The 18574-nt window shown below is 38.6% G+C and overlaps 4 protein-coding genes across 4 annotated transcripts; all 4 read right to left on the minus strand.

Annotated features, from left to right (window-relative positions):
* Positions 1–1940: 1940 nt before the first annotated feature.
* Positions 1941–4627, minus strand: LOC107275882 (thiol protease SEN102). Its single transcript, XM_015795979.3, has 4 exons — positions 4156–4627; positions 3674–3918; positions 2616–2753; positions 1941–2213 (listed from the first exon to the last, which is right to left on the minus strand). The coding sequence occupies exons 1-4, from the start codon at positions 4625–4627 to the stop codon at positions 1941–1943; spliced, it is 1128 nt and encodes a 375-aa protein (XP_015651465.1).
* A 2027-nt stretch (positions 4628–6654) lies between these two features.
* Positions 6655–9539, minus strand: LOC9271274 (thiol protease SEN102). Its single transcript, XM_015795980.3, has 4 exons — positions 9014–9539; positions 8526–8770; positions 7769–7906; positions 6655–7144 (listed from the first exon to the last, which is right to left on the minus strand). Exons 1-4 carry the CDS (start codon positions 9492–9494, stop codon positions 6884–6886), a joined length of 1125 nt encoding a protein of 374 aa, XP_015651466.1. The 5' UTR covers positions 9495–9539; the 3' UTR covers positions 6655–6883.
* Positions 9540–11566: 2027 nt separating this feature from the next.
* Positions 11567–13978, minus strand: LOC107275682 (thiol protease SEN102). Its single transcript, XM_015755768.3, has 3 exons — positions 13433–13978; positions 12349–12728; positions 11567–12034 (listed from the first exon to the last, which is right to left on the minus strand). The coding sequence occupies exons 1-3, from the start codon at positions 13902–13904 to the stop codon at positions 11756–11758; spliced, it is 1131 nt and encodes a 376-aa protein (XP_015611254.2). The 5' UTR covers positions 13905–13978; the 3' UTR covers positions 11567–11755.
* A 1537-nt stretch (positions 13979–15515) lies between these two features.
* On the minus strand, positions 15516–18115 carry LOC4347869 (uncharacterized). Its single transcript, XM_026020515.2, has one exon. The coding sequence runs from the start codon at positions 16964–16966 to the stop codon at positions 16505–16507; it is 462 nt and encodes a 153-aa protein (XP_025876300.1). The 5' UTR covers positions 16967–18115; the 3' UTR covers positions 15516–16504.
* Positions 18116–18574: the final 459 nt, after the last annotated feature.

Genomic DNA, 18574 nt, shown 5'->3' on the forward strand with positions numbered 1-18574 from the left:
GTCACAATTATAATTACATATATTTTTTGAATAAGACGAATGGTTAAACGTATATCAAAAAAGTCAATGGCGTCATGTATTAAAAAACACAAATCGAGCACGCTATTGAAAATAGATCAACTCTATTGGTTCTAATTGTTCTTACAAAGTGCAACGCAACACTCTTCTCTCAACTTTCGAACTCAATCGAAATCTACGCTAAAATCCTAATTTTCTCTCAAAATTATCCTCTCCAAAAATTGATACTCAAAGCCTAAACCCATCATCTATTTATACTATGATGTGGCAACATAGATCCAATATGGATATGTACTCCTAATCCCTTAGAAACTCACTTGCAAAAGACTCCAACTTATTCTATTACAATTTAAACTCCAATCTTGCTTACATGTGGGCCCCACGATTTTTTTTTAATTTTTTTTTGCTGACTAGGATGCCACGTCAGTGAAACCACCCACATATACTGCCAAGGGACCTTCGGTGAACGGTTTGAATAAGTTTAGGGGCAAACGTTTCTGGCTTTGTGGTTGAGGGATCTCAAAAAATCTCGCTGTTTTGTTGAGGGAATTTGTTCCGTTGAAACAACCAAGCCTGGCAAAGCCTTTCAAGGCCTCCAGTTCACCATCTGAAGACCAGGTCGTGTTAGCGTGGGGAAGCTATTTCAGAGGGGAGTACCTATACATCTTTCGAAAGATTTTTATAATCGTATCATACAGATTTTTAATCTTTGTATTAAAATCCGATAGATATAATAAAAAGCAAAAAGCAATTAAGAAACACCATAATAAACATTAAATTACCATATCCTCAAGAAAAAGACCAAATCAAATACAAAATTTAAAATTTACATGTGAAGATTCAAAAATTACAGTGTAACTTACAAAAGTTACAGTGTAAGTTTCATAAATTACACTGTAACTTACAAGAAAATGCACTGTAAATTTGAGTGAGAAAATCGAGTGAGAGATAAGAAAAAAACTTTCGAGTGAGATATAGCAAAATCGATTTCAGAGATCTAAAGGCAACCACAACAATATGCACTAAGCTTGCTAGCTTTTGATGGCTAGCTCTCTGAGCTCAACTTCCTCTTTGGTTCGCTGGAAAATACCACTTTAGGATTGAACATTTTCTCATATATAGTTGCCAAAAACTTTATCATTGCAATAATAGCAAATTGACCAACATAATATACTAGTGCTTAATCAAAATCAACTTTGCGATGAATCTCGGAAATCCCATAAACCTAAAATATTTCTAGCATTGCAGGAAGGTAGATATTTTACTCTCTCTCTCTCTCTCTCTCTGTTTTTTTTTCCTCTTCTAATATTTCTTATTTTTTAATTCCGAATTTCATTTATTTCCTAATTGTATTTCTATATGGACTCTAGTCTCCTCTTCTAATATTCCTTATTTTTTAATTCCGAATTTTAACTATTTCTAAATTGTATTTCTATATGGACTCTAGTCTCCTCTTCTAATATTCCTTATTTTTTAATTCCGAATTTCAGCTATTTTATAATTGTATTTCTATATGGACTTTGCTTTTTCTTTTTCTCCGATTAATGTAAGAATTTCTAGACCATGAGAGCGAACATGGAGGCTACCTTTTCTATTCCTTTAATAATATAATAGATTATACCTGCAGTGTTTGCTAGTACATCACTATCAAGGAATTAAAGATACACGGAGATAAAAGTATATATATAATTCATAAATACACACCATTTGGACTTTTATATTGCTTTTCGAAGCACATCAACACATATTACAGCACACGCTGCTAGATAAGTCTTGTACATTATATTTATTCAACCCCGATGGCCTAAACGCACGTGCAGATATATACCTAGTACTAATTTACTGACTAATTATATGCTATGCGTACATGCACGTGTACACGACAAAATCTGGAGTTTTATGCATGTGGCTGACTATAGGTATCAGTAGGCAGCAACAGCAGCAGCAGCATCGGCAGAGGCGAGTCTGGGCTTGTTCTTCAACGGGCAGATTGCCCAGGTGGTAATGCCACAGATACCATTCTTGTTGAGGATATCCCGCTCCATGCGGATATAACCGTACTCCCCCCATGTTTTACCCCAAGAGTTCTTGATGATCCAGTATTTTATGTTGTCCGTCGTCACTCCATACCCCACCACCAGTACCACATGGTTATCCACATTCGGATTACTTCCGCAGGGTCCGCGGAAAACACCCTGCATCCATGCAGATTAATTAATTAATCAATACTAATTCATCATTAAATCGATATAAGTAGAGAAGTAATGCTTCCTGCGACACTGAAGTGAAGGGATTAATTAGTAATTGCTAGCTCGAATCACGCTAAGAGCAAGTTTAATAGGATAGCCAACTACTATCTCCAATTCATCTATAGCCAATCTTATAGCTCATTCATACAATAGTTACATACTACACTATTAATACCTGGTCCCATCTGTCATATACATACTGCGTCTTGGAGTCTGTGCTACAGCTGGCTACAAATCTGTAGCCCGCTGCTTTTCTCTCTCCTTATTTATCTCACTAAAATATGTTTGCAGCTGGCTTATAGCCTGCTAATGTACCTGCTCTAATTAAGCTACAGTCAAGTTAATTACCCCGCGGTAGGAGCGGAACTCATCGCTGATTGTGATGACGACGGACACGGGCTGACTTAACACTGCCAGCTTCAGAGCTGTCTCGTTGCCGGACGGCACCAAGCACTCGCCGTCGATCTTCACAAATGGAGGCTTCCTCTGTATGTGTACGAAATATATGTACAGCGGTATAATTGTTAGTAAACAGTGGAGAAATTCAATTTTAGCTACTACTATTTGATCGATATCTATTATCATATATGCTAATAAATGTATTTATACAGTACTATCTATATTTTTTTTTGGAAAATTTCTATGCCTCAAAAAATAAACGTGGTGTTTCCATTAGACTTATATCCTTACAAATATACTTCCTCCTTTTTACATTATATAAGATGTTTTAGGTTTTAAATTGATCGACACATATATACTTGTATCCAAATTCATATGGATGTTAGCGAATATAGATGAGAGATGAAGATACTAAGACTTATAAAAGAAACGGATGGAGCCATCGTTTCGCTTAAGCGAAATAATATATTTGCAAACGAAAAGTAATCTGTAAATAAAAATTTTATATACGTGTTCTTATCGATCTAAAAGCAAAGGCTAAAAAATAAACTTCAATTAGAAAACCTCAAAATCAGTTCTAAATTTAAGGTTAAAAATTTAAATTTTAGCTGATAAGCATAAGCATAAGCGAAAAGATGAGGCCCGAGTGAGTATGGAGCATGTTCACAGGTAGGTATGGGCTCTTAATTAGTCCTTTAGACGACAAAAATCCTCTAACCATCAATATACTTTTTATTATCTTTCAATCAGTTTTTCTCCATCCTCATGCAACAAAGTATTTTTTTATATAAATATTAAGAAACGATGTTAAGTTGTTGTCATGCGTAGCAACATTCTTCCTCCCTTTCTCAGTTTCTATCTTTCATATCAGCAAACTTTTCTTGTTAATTAATAACTCTAATAGTCCGTTATTAATTGTCATTGTAATATATATATGGATGGACTCCTAATAACTAATCAGATGCATGCTGTCAGCTGGTATTATATGCATGGAGTGAGACACTTACAGGGTCGAATCTGCATTTCTGCTTCTGGTTCTCGTAAGGAGGATAATACGGAGGATTTCCCCGATTGTCCAAAGATATGCCTGTCTTGATGACGTAGTCGAATGCATCGTATGGGTACCCGCCGTTGCAGTCGCCGGCGCCGGAGCAGTCGAGAATCTGCTGTTCTGACAGCGTCAGCAGGTTCCCTGTCCTGATCATGTTGATGCTCTCCACCGCCGCCGCCACGGAGAACGCCCAGCAGCTCCCTTCATACATACTCATTTTTATTGTATTAACTAATTTCCCATGTACATGTGTTAACTTAGCTAATTAATCACGTATTACACTCCCTCCATAAGAAAATAAATCTAAAACTAGATGCGACATAGTCTAATTTAAACATAGATATGTGCAGATTTATAGAATTAGGATATGTCGTATTCAGTATTAGAGGTTAGTTTTTTATAGGAACGACGATGGAGTACGTATATATACGCACGTACCGCAAGTCAATTGGTTCTTGACAGGAGTAACAACTCCATACTTTGTCCAGTTCCAGGAAGGGGGCACGTAGCCCACCGCCGGCGGCTTGCAGTAAGTCACGGCGCCATCTCTGAGATCGCCGGCGATGGATCCGGTCCTGCCGCCGGTGAACTTACCGGCGAACTCCTCGAAGGTCATGTCGGAGAACTGGTTGAGGCCGAGCCTGTAGGTCATGCCCTCTTTTTTGTTGAACTCGTTGACGTGCCTGGCGTTCGCTTTGAACGCCTCGAACCTGCTCTCGACGTCGGCGAGGTCCCTCGACGACGACGACGCGTAGTACACGCTGCACCACCACTTGTAGAGATTCCACATGCTCTCCTCCGTCTCTAGGTCCTTGTCCGTCACCGTCAGGTCGACGTCCTGCGCCGCCGCCGTCGCCACCAGCAGCACAGCCCACAACCCTACGACTAGTGATAATGTCGTCTTCTTCATATCTATCTGAGTGTTTGTTGTATGTAGTAGTATATACTCCTATGTTGCTAGGATCTTTCAATGATGGAGCAGTGTTCGACCGAAATATGGACGATCTATGCTTAAAGGCCAGTATTTATAGAGCTCGCGATAGGTCAGGTGCACATGATTATATGCATGTGGGGGAGTACTGTGATGAGCTGCTAGCTAGGTGTGTGTTTGCTTGCTTTTTCATAGTTAAAGACTTTCACAGCTGTAATCTTTTATTTTTTTTCCACTATGAAAATGAAACAACGTAGTGACGTACTACTCTATTAGTTTTTTAATATATGACACCAACTGTTTAAAATACATTTAACCATTCATTTTATTCTAAATATTTATAGTTTTCTAATATATGATTTATCATCAAATGTTCTTTAAACATGAATTAATTTTTTTATATTTGTATAAAAATTTTGGATAAAACAAATGGTCAAATATTTGTCAAAAAGTTGATGGAGTTGTTAAAAGAAAAAATAAGTTTCCTTGGGCAAGGATATCGATTGATAAACTGGCTAGACTGGGCTCTGGTACCTGCGTTTTCCAACTCACCTTTCGCTTTTTCCGTGCGCACGCTTTTCAAACGTATTTTTTACAAAAGCTTTCTACACGAAAGTTACTATAAAAAATTATATTAATCTATTTTTTTTAAAAAATAGCTAATAATACTAATTAATTAATCATATGCTAATGAGTTGTTTCGTTTTACGTGCGTGTGGGATTAGTTTTCAACACCAGATGCGAACACGGCCGTACAAGTTCAGTGGGCGTTGATACGCTTTAATTAAAATGTTTTTTCTGTCGCTTTTATTTGCACTTACAGGTCATAGCTATATATAAGTACGTTGACATTTATTCATTCAATTTGCATGCAGATAGGGATATTTCAATTGACTACTCGAAATTAAACTTATGTTTCCTTCTAAAAACAAGCCTAGATTTCTAATTTGTTCGTAGGATATATAACGTCGACGTTCACTCTAGCTGATACGCAAGTAATTTCTTCCTTGTCGCCACCTTTGTTTCGGCTTGTTTCGTGTAGTAACTGGTTAGATGTAATTTCCTAATCTTAATACAAAGATATAAAACTTATGCATATTCTCAAAATAAAAAGAAGTAATTAACCCCTCCTAGGTTGCTATATTTTGGGACGGAGGGAGTACTAGTCATACTTAGTACTCTCTGAGTCTCTCGGTTTTATATTACTTGTCATTTTAGCATTTAAATTTTATATTAAAATACCCACATCCAAAACACTTTTAGAGATGATTTTCCTTTTCTATCATTTATCAATTAGTCTTGTCTAGTTGTCTTAATGCAAATCACAATTCTCATTGACTCATATACCTTAGAAAATAATCGAAAAGTATTTAACAAGAGTAACCATGTAATGTATGTATGTGAGGTTCGCTAAAACGACAAGTAGGTTGAAATGGGGGTAGTAGAAAACTTTGAAATCTAATCCAAGACGTCATGTTTTACTGTAGTACATCACTGTCACCAATTAGCCACGACCTTAATCGATATACACGAAGTATATATATCCATCGGTAATAATTAAGGTAGCACACGGTATAACAAGCAATCAATTAATCATGCGTCACTCTTGTCGATCTTAATTGGATGTGGTGAGGAGGTCATGGCCTTGCTACGGTGGAGGCCGTCCACCAATAATCGTTGCACGTCACCATGGGAAGGCCACCCTCCGACCGCTGTGCATTGGTGGATGGATCAGAAGAAGAGAGAAGAAATTAAAGAGAAGAGAAAATAATAAGGGAGAGAAAAGGAATAAGACCGCACCTAAAAAACACGATATATCGTGTAGCTTGAGATATTTTAGTGTTGGTTTTATAAAAAAAACGAGTACTAATTATTCACGTATAGGCGCCGGTTCATAATACCAACCACTACCAATACTTATTTATTCTCGTTTTTAATATGAATCGGCACCAATGAGTGGTTATAGGTGTCGGTTCTAAGTGAATCGGTGCTTATAAGGGTGTTATGGATGTATTGTTTTGTAATAGTGATATAATCATACGCAGAAAAGTACGTATACATGAAGATAAAACATATAATTCATAACTACACACCATCTGAGTTTTTATATTGATTTTCTTAAACACACCACAGCGCGCGCGCGCACATATATACATATCGCACTACTAAATCCATCTTATACTTTTATTTAATATAATCCAGACTAGGTTTAAGTGCAGCGTACATAATAATAAATTAGTACGCAGCAACATCAGCATCATCATGAGCTACTATATATTTCTTCACGGGGTACATTGCCCACGTAGTGATGCCGCAGATTCCGTTCTTGTCCGTGATGTCGCGCTTCATACGAATATAGCCACTTTCACCCCAGCCTTCGCCCCAAGAGTTCTTGACGATCCAGTATTTAATATTATCTGTGGTCACGCCATACCCTACCACTAACACCACGTGGTTATCTTTAGTCTCCGTTCCGCACGGTCCATCGAAAACACCCTGATTAATAATTGACTCGTTAGCAATCAATTAAATCGATATACTCCCTCCGGTTCCATAACTATGGACGTTTAGAACAATATTTAGGTCTTTTTTTAAACTTTAATTAGCAATAACTTAAAAAATATTTAGGTTTAAGGAACTAGAACAACATATATAGATTTGTCTTACAAAATACCACTCCATCCGTCTCATATTATAAGAGATATTGGGTGGATGTAACATAGTCTAGTATTACGAATTTGAATAGGTACGGGTAGGGAACCTGTCCAAAATCTCTTATAATATAGGACAGAGTGAGTATAACAAAAGTAAAATTTTATTTATTTATTTATTGTATGTATTATAATAGAAAAATATAATCAAAGATATATTTTGAAAACCGTGTCATTGTCCAAAACGTCAAGAATTATACAACCGGAGGGAATAAGTTGTAATGCTTTCAAAAGAGATTAATTACTAGCTAGAAGCTACTAGAAGCTAGTAGCGCGTAAAATAAATTAATTTACTAGAGATGTGATATATTCTAGTATTACGACTCTTTTCATATTCGTAATATTATGATATGTTATGTATTGTAATTAACTTATTATGGACGGAGAGAGTAGTTAGTAATTAAGTTACCCCGTGGTACGAATGGAATCTGTCGCTGATTTGGATGATAACGGACACGGGTTGGCTTAACACTGCCAGCTTCAGAGCAGTTTCATCGCCAGACTGAGCGAAGCATATGCCGTCGATCTTCACAAATGGAGGCTTCTCCTGTATAGGTACGAAATACATACAGCCATACATATTTTTGTCAGTCGACTGCTAGGTACTTCCTCCGTTTCTAAATATTTAACGCCGTTGATTTTTTTAAAATATGTTTAACCGTTCGTCTTATTAAAAATTTAACTAATTATTAATTCTTTTCCTATTGTTTGATTCATTGTTAAATATACTTATATATATATATACATATAGTTTTACATACTCCCTACGTTTTGTTTTATTTGACACCGTTGACTTTTTAGCATATGTTTGACCGCTCGTCTTATTCAAAAAATTTAAATAATTATTAATCCTTTTCCTATCATTTGATTCATTGTTAAATATACTTTTATGCATACGTATAGTTTTACATATTTCACAAAAGTTTTTGAATAAGACGAATGGTCAAACATGTGATAAAAAGTCAACGGCGTCAAATAAAACGAAACGGAGGGAGTATTTCATAAAAGTTTTTAAATAAGACGAATGGTTAAACATCTGTTAAAAAAATTAACGGTGTCAAATATTTAGAAACGGAGAGAGTAATTAATTTCATATATGCTTGAGTATCTGGTATAGAGTAAGTATATATGCTGGAGTATCTGGTATAGAGTAAGTAATCACGTACAAGGTCGAATCTGCACTGCTTCTTCTGGGCCTCGTATGGAGGATAGTACGGAGGTTTTCCGCGACTGTCCAAAGATACGCCTGTGTTGACGATGTGGTTGAATGCATCCTTGGGGTACCCGAAGACGCAGTCGCCGGCGCCGGAGCAGTCCAGAACCTGCTGCTCCGACAACGTCAGCAGAATCCCTGTCCTGATTTTGTTGATGCTCTCCACTGCCCCCACCACAGAGAAGGCCCAGCAGCTCCCTATATATATTTATATATATAATTATATTAATTATTAGTATTTCTCTCGTTGCTGGTCGACCGACAATCGTGTGATATGATGTTTTCTAGTATAATATATTTATATGGATAGAAACATGTCCAGATATATTATACTAGAAAACATCAAAGAATCTTATTATAAATTGTTTTTATATGTGACAGAGAGAGTATGCTAAATAAACTAGATTTTGAATATAAATATGAATCACGTAGCGTATGTACCGCAAGGGCCTTGGTCCTTGACAGGAGTGACAGCTCTACTGTCTCTCCAGTCCCACGTCAAGGGCACGTTCTTCTCCCGCAGCTTGCAACTCACGGCGCCGGCGCTGCTTCTGTCGTCGGCGATGGATCCGGGCATGCCGCCGGTGTACTTGGCGGCGAACTCCTCGTAGCTCATGTCGGAGAACTTGTTGAGGCCGAGCGTGTAGCTCATGCCCTCCTTCTTGTTGAACTCGTTCACTTGTCTGGCATTCGCCTTGAACGCCTCGAACCTGCTCTTCATCATGTCCGACGACGGCAGGTCCTGCGACGACGACGCGTACACGCGGCGCCACCGCTCGTACAGATCCCACATCGTCTCCTCCGACTCCAGGTCACTGTCCCTCACCGTCACGTCCACGTCCGCCGCCGCCGCCGCCAGCAGCAATATAGCCGACAACGCTACTGCTAGTACTAATGGCTTCCTCATAGCAGTCATATCCATCAAGTATGTTGCTAATAGCAGCTAATTTCTCCAGCTAATTTGACTGATAGACCCATGCCCTGGAGGCCACCATTTATAGAGTTCGCGAGCGAGCGATCAATTGGTCTTACACACTGATACCTGGACATATATAATACTCACTTAGTACTTAACAAAGCTAACTTAAGGCAAGGATCATATAATATCGATCGATCGATCGATCGATAAACTGGACATATTACAGATCCGGTGGGCGTTGATACGCTCTAAACCGTTGTTTCGATCGCTCGCTCTTTTTATTTATTTGTACCTGCAATTCATATCTATATTGAGTTGACAATTTATTCATTAATCTTCCTTCAATTTGCAGACAGGTATCGAGATTTCAATTGACGTTCTACTCGAAATTAAAAACTTAGCAGGTTTCCTTCTAATATTAAAAAACCTAGGTAGTAGATATCTAATTTCAACATAGGATACTCTCGCGTGCTAATTGCAATACATTACTGCTCATGCGTAGTTCAAACCTAATCTAAAACGTCATGTTTTACTGTAGTACATCACTGTCATTAGGCACGAGCTTAATAATGGATACACGATCGAAGTGCAACCATCACACCTAATAATTAAGGTAGCGTATAGGAATATAGGATAATTAACAAGCGATCAATTAATCATGCGTCGTCACCCTTCTCGATCTGTGGTCATGGTATAACAACTGCCCACGTACGGCTTTAAGTAAAACCGCCTGAAAAGAGCATCGCAAATCCTGCTTACGTTGCTCAGCTTGCTTGAAGGATGCCTATCTTTATGATGTGTTTGGCTGCAGGGATATTCTTCAATGGGAGATAGCGATTCAGTTTTTAGTGTCCGTTTGGTTGGTGGAGGAAGGTAAATATGGCGGTCCGGATAGAGAATATTCTATGAAAATGATGGATGAGTGCATCCGGCTAAATTGACCGGATGAGAATATCCACCTTTGCTAATCTAGATCATTAGTAATTGATTAGCAATAATTAATGCATTTTGTTGTTAATTAGTAATAAACTTGTTAAAATTAGTGTTGATTAGATACTAGCCTCTTTTATAATTAAATAGTCTAAATTATAGCTATATTAATGATAATTAATATATTTTATTATTAATTAATATGTTATTGTTTCATTCCATCCATTCTCATCCACCCATCTAAATAAGAAACTGGATGGCCATATCCACCCAATTAAAAAAAAAGACCACCATATCCCTGCAAATATGGACGAGCATATCCTATTTATTCTTGACCATGAACCAAACACACTCTTAAGGACCCCAGTACAAGCTAGTACAGTTAGAGAAAATAGCCTCTGCAACTTTCTCTTTGCTTTTGATGTTAATATAGTTGTTTCTGGCGTTTTATCTTGTCCAAATGTATAGTTTGGACAATTTAGCATTGTTGGAATGATATAGTTTTCAATAACAAGAAATTGTTTTACTTCACGCAGATTATCTTCACGTCTTCTAGTTGGATTCATTTTTATTAATGCTCTCACAGGAGGAGTAGGATACTATGCGCAGTGGAGCTACATTCTTAGAAGCGGCAGCCAGGGGTCAATTGTCCCACTTTGGATGACGTAATTCTTTAAAATATCATTATAGATTCTATGCGTTTTCTATTCGATATTTCGTTAGGATATCATCAGGAGGGAGATGGGGTTTGTCCATAACCTCAAGTTTTTTTTATCTTTATTTTCTTAACTCCTTAGTTATGTGCCTGTGGCATAAGTCGGAGATGTAAGTCATTTCCGTTATAAAGAAAAAACTATGCTTGTGTAAATCAATCGATAATCTATAATCTCCGAAGGCCAAAACAACATGTTTGCACGTAGTATGTTCATTCTTTCACGCCCACATACAAAATCTGGCTTCGTATAATGATGTTTGAGGTGACAATCGGCATGGGCATTGACGGAGTTTGAGATCACTAAAGTGGCAAGCCCCGGCGGACTGAGAAATGAGAATGTGGTAGGCTGGCAAGAGGGTGAATATGACAGCATCGTACAAATACATTCATTAGCATATATAATGTTCTATTCAAGCTAGCACAATCCATGTAAACACACACACTTTATTTATTTATGTACGATCTACTTATTACGTAACTATGCGTGCACACACATGCTGCAGTATATTCCTTTATTTATTTAATTACACACATTTAGTATCATTTAAACTATACATATAACGAGTAATTAACCGACTATTTGTATGTACAGTGCATGGGCTAGCTTAATAGCAGAGGCTTAGTATAAAGCAGCATCAGCAATAACAGAGGCGGCTCTGGCGGCGGCAGAGAAAGTGCTGGTCTTGGTTTTGGTGGGGTAAATGCCGTACATGGCAATGCCACACAGCCCCTTATTGCCACCCACATCACGCTTCATCCGGATGTAACCACTCTCGCCCCAGGTTGTGTTCCACGAGTTCTTGACGATCCAATACTTAGTGTTGTTCAGTGTCACACCATACCCTACCGCCAACACGGCATGGTTTATTCTTGTCCCGCACGGTCCACTGTACACACCCTGCATATATAATTATACATGAGCATATCAACAATTTATATACTCGCTCCATTCCTAAATATTTGACGCTGTTAAATTTTTTAAATATAATTTGACTGTTCGTCTTATTAAAAAAACTTCTGTGAAACATGTAAAACTGCATGTATAAATAAAAGTATATTTAACAATGAATCAGATGATATGAAAAGAATTAATAATTACTTAAATTTTTTGAATAAGACAAACGGTTAAATATGTTTTAAAAAGTCAACGCGTTAAATATTTAGGGAATGGGAAGTATTTATTTAATCTTCAAAATATGTAAATGTACGCACCGATTTGTACAGCTGGAAGTTGGTGTCGGCTTCGATGAGCACGGAGACGGGCTGCCCGTACACGCTCTGTTTGAGGGCAGTCTCGCTGGAAGCCACCTGGAGTGTGCCGTCCGTCTTCACGACAGGCTTCCCGGCGACCGTCCTGCAGGCCATCTTCTTGGCCACGTAGGGCGGGTAGTAGGCTGGGTCGCCAATATTGTCCAGGGCGATCCCCTGTTCCACGGCGTAACCTGACAGAACCAGGTTGGGCCAGCCGCCGTTGCAGTCGCCGTCGCCGGAGCAGTCGAGCACCTGCTGCTCCGACAGCGTCAGGAGGTTCCCCGTCGCGATTGCGTTGATGCTCTCCACCGCGCCCACCGCCGAGAAGGCCCAGCAGCTCCCTTAATTTAGTTTTTTTTTTGGAACAATCCCTTAATTTAGTTAGGAGTATATGCATATGGAGCATTAGTAGTACTAGTTGAATTGGTACATCAATCAAATCAAAACCACTCAATTAGTTACTCCCTCCGGGTTGATAATACTTGTCGTTTTGGACAAGGGCACGGTCTCCAAAAAACAACTTTGACCATTATTTTCTATTATAATATGTATAAAGTGTTAACAAATATATAAATTTTATTAAAGTACTTTTCAAGACTAATCTATACATGTAGTTACCATATTTGAAAGATAAATATTTTAAAAATGATTCATAATCAAAGATTCTAAAGTTTGACCTCACCCTTGTCTAAAACGACAAGTATTATCAGCCCAGAGAGAGTAACTTTTATTACACACAGAATTACTCCCTCCATTTAAAATTGTAAAACATGTAACTATCATATTTGGCAAGTTTTACTTGGTACGATCTCCGCGATCGTTTACTATCTTCCAACGTGTATTATCATCGACAACGAAACCAACATGCATCATATTTGAGAAGTTCATTCAGACACCATTTTTTTTATTTCACTAATTAAGCCTATATATCACTGGAGTGAGTATCGGTATAGTCAAAATTTATAACGTTTAACTCACGAAATACATACACGCTTTGAATTTTGAAATTATTTTGAATGGAGATCGGTGATGGCAAATTACTTACCGCAACCGTCTTGGTCCTTGACGGCAGTCACAGCTCCATGCTCTCTCCAATCCCACGAGGCGGGCACATCGCCGACGACAAGCTCCTCTTCCTCGACCTCCGCAACGGAAGCCAAGGCGGCGGCGGCGGCATCCACCTTGGCGCCGGCATACTTGGCGACGAACTCCTGGAGCGTCATGTCGGCGAACCTGTTGAGGGCGAGCTTGTAGGTCATGCCCTCCTTCTTGTTGAACTCGTTGACGTGCCTGGCGTTCGCCTTGAACGCCTCGAACCTGCCCTGCTTCTCGGCCAGGTCCCGCGATGTCAAGCCGTGCACGCGGCTCCACCTCTGGTAGAGGCTCCACATGCTCTCCTCCGACTCCAGATCCTTGTCGGTGAATGGGACGTCGTCGTCGTCGTCCTGCACGGCCGCCACCGCCATTGCTGCCACCACCACAGCCAACAGCGCTACTACTAATGGCTTCATCTCCATTTAATTAATTATCTATATTAGTATATGTGTAATATATTCGATCTCTTAATTAGCTAGCTAGAGGATTAATCGTCGATAGAGCTCCAGTGATGGAGCACGAGTAATGCATATATATATCGACGACTCATGGTAGGCCACCATTTATAGGGCGCGTGATCAGTGAAATGTACAATTAATAAACCTATCAACCAGTTGGCTGAGCTATAGCGAGCTTTGCTTACGACGACATACACGCGTGAGCGCGATGAGTCATGTTTATATATAAAACTTAATTTATGAAACATCAATATCTTAATTAGAAATATTAACATATCAGACATAAATATATCACGGTCTCTATCTCCAGTGGCGAAGGTAAGTGGGGTGCCAAAGGGTGCCAACACCCCCCTATCTAAACACTGCCACCACTACACCCCCCATGGTTTTACTCTATATTAAATTAGCTAAGATAAGTATATCTAGTTTATTTTGTGTAGCTTAAAAGTATTATATCAGTTTAGTTAGTTAGTAAGTTTAAAAATATTAGCAAGAAACATGATCTACAAAATTAGTTTGTGATTTCTCATCTTTTTCAAAGTAAAATAGATGATACTTATTTGTGAGATTATTTAATAGTTTACATTAAAAGAATTTAGCAATAAAGACTAGTTTTAAATTTCCAATGATATTATTAAAGAGCTAAAATTTAAGTTTTTCTTAAAGGACTAGTTTACGCATTGCTTGTTATTGACGGTGACTATTTTTAAAGGACTAGTTATTTGGTTTCATGGTTTATCTTCACCCCACACCCCCTAATCTCAAATCCTAGCTTCGCCCCTGTCTATCTCTCTCTCTCCATTGTAATGTGCTATCAAGTTTTCAAAATAATACAAAATTACAATATTTTTTCAAAACGATTCAATTGGCTAATTGCGTTGGAAGTAGATTGGTGCCTCAATTGAACTAGACTTGGTCCTTATACAGGGGTTGGTCTTGCCTCCTACAGTACCTCCACCATTTCCTACTTAAGGTAGAAATCAATTAGAAGTCGAAAAATGTTAACCCAAGCAAGAAAACCTTAGATCCAACTAAATTGAACTCGAAGATGGATTCAACTGGTCTGATCGGTCACATGCCGCCGGTCAGACCGGTCCCACACTGCTAGTCTGACCAGCCCTATTACAGTGGTCAAACCAGCCTCGTAAAGGAAACCGGGTCATTTCCTAATTTAGGCCTATTTCCAGATATTTGTTTTAGGTGTTTTTTTTTACTGAAATATTTGTTTTAGGTGTTGAAGCGCGTCTTAACACATCTTGTATTTTGGGATGGAGGAGATACTGAGAAAAGAATTTATATAGTAGTACAATTTATGAAATATCACAAATATGCGGCACATTATGTCATCTTTAATAGATGGAATAATGCCATCATATTAAAGATAGTAATAAGTAATACCACTAATAATGTAAGGATAAAAGATGGAGGGAGAAGAAGAGATTAAGATACTAGATGATACCCCGCGCGTTGCTGCGAAATATTTTGTTTCCAAAAATGTTTGTGCCAAGAATGCTAAAAATAAATTAATAGTGAGAGCAACTCAAATATATGAAGAAAGTTTGGAGTTGTAGTTGAGACTACAGTAAATACATATTGATATGTTCTTATGAAAAAAGAGCAAGATTGGAGTATATTACATAGTGACATGTGCACCTTTTACAGCCCACGGAGTCAATTAATATGGATAAGAGTACTATATAAACTCAAAAACACTTAGGAAACCATAGTCAAATACGTTTTTAACGTACAGAAAGTTCATCAAGAATGGAACTGCTTATTAGCCTCCTTTTTAAACGTTCATACTTGTCTGTTTTTAGCAGCAGTCTAAGTAATTTACTGATCCCTGCAAAAAAATGTAATTTACTGATCAAGTATCAAGCTTCATAAGAATAGTCTAGCTCCCCCAGCTAACAATGTGATGACGAATCGAGCAACGATGTAAAAGGTTGCGCAAAGCCAACCTATATAGGACGTGGCACTGCAAAATGATATGAAAATAGATAAACAAATATATGATAATTCTAATATTTATGAGGCAAGGAAAACATTAATATTGTATTATATGGTTTAAAAAATGTTGTATTCAAATTACTTTTTAGCAAAAGGAAGTGAAATTCAGTGACTGAATCCACTGAAACATCCATTTTACCTCATACTGCAATATTGCAAACTTCATCGGCTGAACTGACGAATTTATCGTAGTAGAGCTTATATCTTTTCGATGAAATAAAAAAATTATGCAATATTTGATGCATGAAATCCGTAAGGTAAAAGGCTTAATCCATGGTTTTTTTTTCACAAGGTATTCATCAAGAACAGTAACCATACTAAGTGAATGATGGTAACAAAATTCTGAGAACATAGAAATTGGTCAAAAGAAGTTCTGAACATGCCAAAAATCAAATATGTAACTCCGCACTGTAGCAGTAGCACTCTTTCTTGTGCTTGATCAAATCACTTGATGCCATTATATCATTACGATGAAAAGGAGTTATATTGATCTGAAAGAAATGTGAAATAGATCAAATCCCTTGAATGTTCTGAAATCACCATCATAATTTTCATTAGTGACAAACAGATGAAATGGGAAGGTAGAGAGGTAGGGGATCACAAACTTGTAAGGATATATTATTTAGCATCAAAGGGGAGGCCAATTTTCCTCGAGTGGCCATCCAGGTAGAATGTACCTTTGACCACCTCTGCTTACCGAAGATACTGAATCTTCCAAACAAACCTTTGGTTATTTGTTTATAGGAGGGGGAGGGGGGAGAACAAAGATTAACCTGAGCTAACAATCTAGCAAGAGATAAAAAGAACAAATAAATGAATGAATGAGTAAAATATAAAAGATGATATCGGCTACCTGAAGTGAGAGGATAATGGCACAGCAAAGGAGAAAATTGCTTAGTACCTCTTACAAAGAAGATATCATAGGATGGTTGTATTATAATATCTGGAAAGTCGGTGACCATGAACGAATATGTGGTACCAAATATATTGGGATATTTTCTTGATAGAGAACTCATATGGAGAAACCAGATAAGCCGCTGCTTTGGATGGGAATGTTATGGGGACTGACCTCAGTGATAGCCCATAGCTGCTGCTACAATGATAGTAGACAATAGGAATAGGAATGAACTGCAATATAAATTTATAAACACAACAAATTATAGCTACAGCAAAGTTGTAAATTTGATTTATATACCATGAACAGGGTTAGTGGAAACCAAATAAATACCATGAATTGACTCAAATTTGACGTGTTGAATCATACTATATCTTGCATCCAATATTAGTAGCAATGTTAGGAAAATACAGGCTAAAACTTATAATCCTGAGGTTTTATGTTACAAAGAAATTATTGGCAAATATCCCCCACCCTAGAACGATGCATGAATACTGATTTAGGGAGACAAACATTGCTCATATCACTTGTTACCTTAATGTCTTAACATGTATCCATAGGCTGCATCTTTGGACAGCTATATATATTCAAAAGTCGTTTGCAGAAGATCACCATAAAAATGGAAACTCAAAAGTGAATCATGATGCCTGGTGGCTGATGCTACTTGTCTACCTGAAATACAGGATACATGTGGGCATTTTATCAAACAGAGATACGTATTGGATGGAGAAATTTACCTTACACTCGTTTCTGCAGCAACAGGAGCAGACAGCCTGATAGAAACTCCTCAATTTTGATCGATACATGCAGGGACTGAAGATAGGAAGCAAGAACACAAATCGCCTGTGGCATCCATCACTCGACTCAATAGATATACGGAGGGAGGAGAAGCGGCCAGAGAATCGCCGGGGAGAGAATCCCCTAGAAGAACACACAACCTCGCAGAAGTGAAAGCTCGGATGAAACAAAGATTGGGGGGGGGGGGGGGAGGAGAAGCGCTAGAGGGGGGTGGATTGGAGAAGAAGCGCCGGGGGGAGAGGGTTGGAGGAGAAGCGGCGCGGGGATGCGAGAGCGGCCGGTGGCGGGCCCGCGCCTGACGCGTGCGCGCGATTGGGGAAAGGAGCGAGAGCAGTCGGCGCCGGGCCCGCGCCTGGCACGCGCGCGATGTGGGGAAGGGAGGAGTTGCGCGCGGGGGCTGGTGGGGAAAGGAGAGGAGCGCGCGCGGGGAGAGTAGCGCGCCCGGCGGCGGCGGCGGAGAATCCGCGCTCGGTGGAGGAGGGAGGCGACGCTTAGGGAAGGATGGAATACATCGGACCGTATGTAGCAACTGATCGAACGGCTGAGATTAAAAGGGTGACGTGGCTTCACCAGAACTCAGCAAAATCCTAATAACTACACTAAGTGGGAATCACTTGTATAGTATTATAGGATACGTACCATAAGGTTTCTATATATATGCGCATGTATGGTTGGGAGGATTGATCGATAAGCTAGCCAGATTTCGAATTGGGTGGACGTTCGACGCTCTAAACTATTGTTTGGGTCGCGCTCTTATTTGTACTTACAATTCATATATATATGACATTTATTTATATATATGTCATGCATATGCGTAGTTGAAATATAATAGTAATATAGAACGTCATGTTTTACAGCACATCACTGTCATTAGGCATGAGCTTAATAGAGACATGAGGTGTAATCATCACTAATAATTACAAGGAAGCAT

The sequence above is a fragment of the Oryza sativa genome, chromosome 9 (assembly GCF_034140825.1).
Source record: "Oryza sativa Japonica Group chromosome 9, ASM3414082v1".
NCBI lineage: Eukaryota > Viridiplantae > Streptophyta > Magnoliopsida > Poales > Poaceae > Oryza > Oryza sativa.

Bases quoted from the DNA above. Each gene is read 5' to 3' on its own strand.
- LOC4347869 (XM_026020515.2), bottom strand. From the start codon at position 16,966: ATGAGTTCTCTATCAAGAAAATATCCCAATATATTTGGTACCACATAT.
- LOC9271274 (XM_015795980.3), bottom strand. From the start codon at position 9,494: ATGGATATGACTGCTATGAGGAAGCCATTAGTACTAGCAGTAGCGTTG. The intron at 7,907-8,525 runs GTACGTGATTAC...GTACCTATACAG, and splicing joins AGCAGTGCAGATTCGACCTT to GAGAAGCCTCCATTTGTGAA. The intron at 7,145-7,768 runs GTAACTTAATTA...ATTATTAATCAG, and splicing joins GATTCCATTCGTACCACGGG to GGTGTTTTCGATGGACCGTG.
- LOC107275882 (XM_015795979.3), bottom strand. From the start codon at position 4,627: ATGAAGAAGACGACATTATCACTAGTCGTAGGGTTGTGGGCTGTGCTG. The intron at 3,919-4,155 runs GTACGTGCGTAT...GTATGTATGAAG, and splicing joins CAAGAACCAATTGACTTGCG to GGAGCTGCTGGGCGTTCTCC. The intron at 2,214-2,615 runs GTAATTAACTTG...GCATGGATGCAG, and splicing joins AGTTCCGCTCCTACCGCGGG to GGTGTTTTCCGCGGACCCTG.
- LOC107275682 (XM_015755768.3), bottom strand. From the start codon at position 13,904: ATGGAGATGAAGCCATTAGTAGTAGCGCTGTTGGCTGTGGTGGTGGCA. The intron at 12,729-13,432 runs GTAAGTAATTTG...AACTAAATTAAG, and splicing joins CAAGGACCAAGACGGTTGCG to GGAGCTGCTGGGCCTTCTCG. The intron at 12,035-12,348 runs GTGCGTACATTT...TTATATATGCAG, and splicing joins ACTTCCAGCTGTACAAATCG to GGTGTGTACAGTGGACCGTG.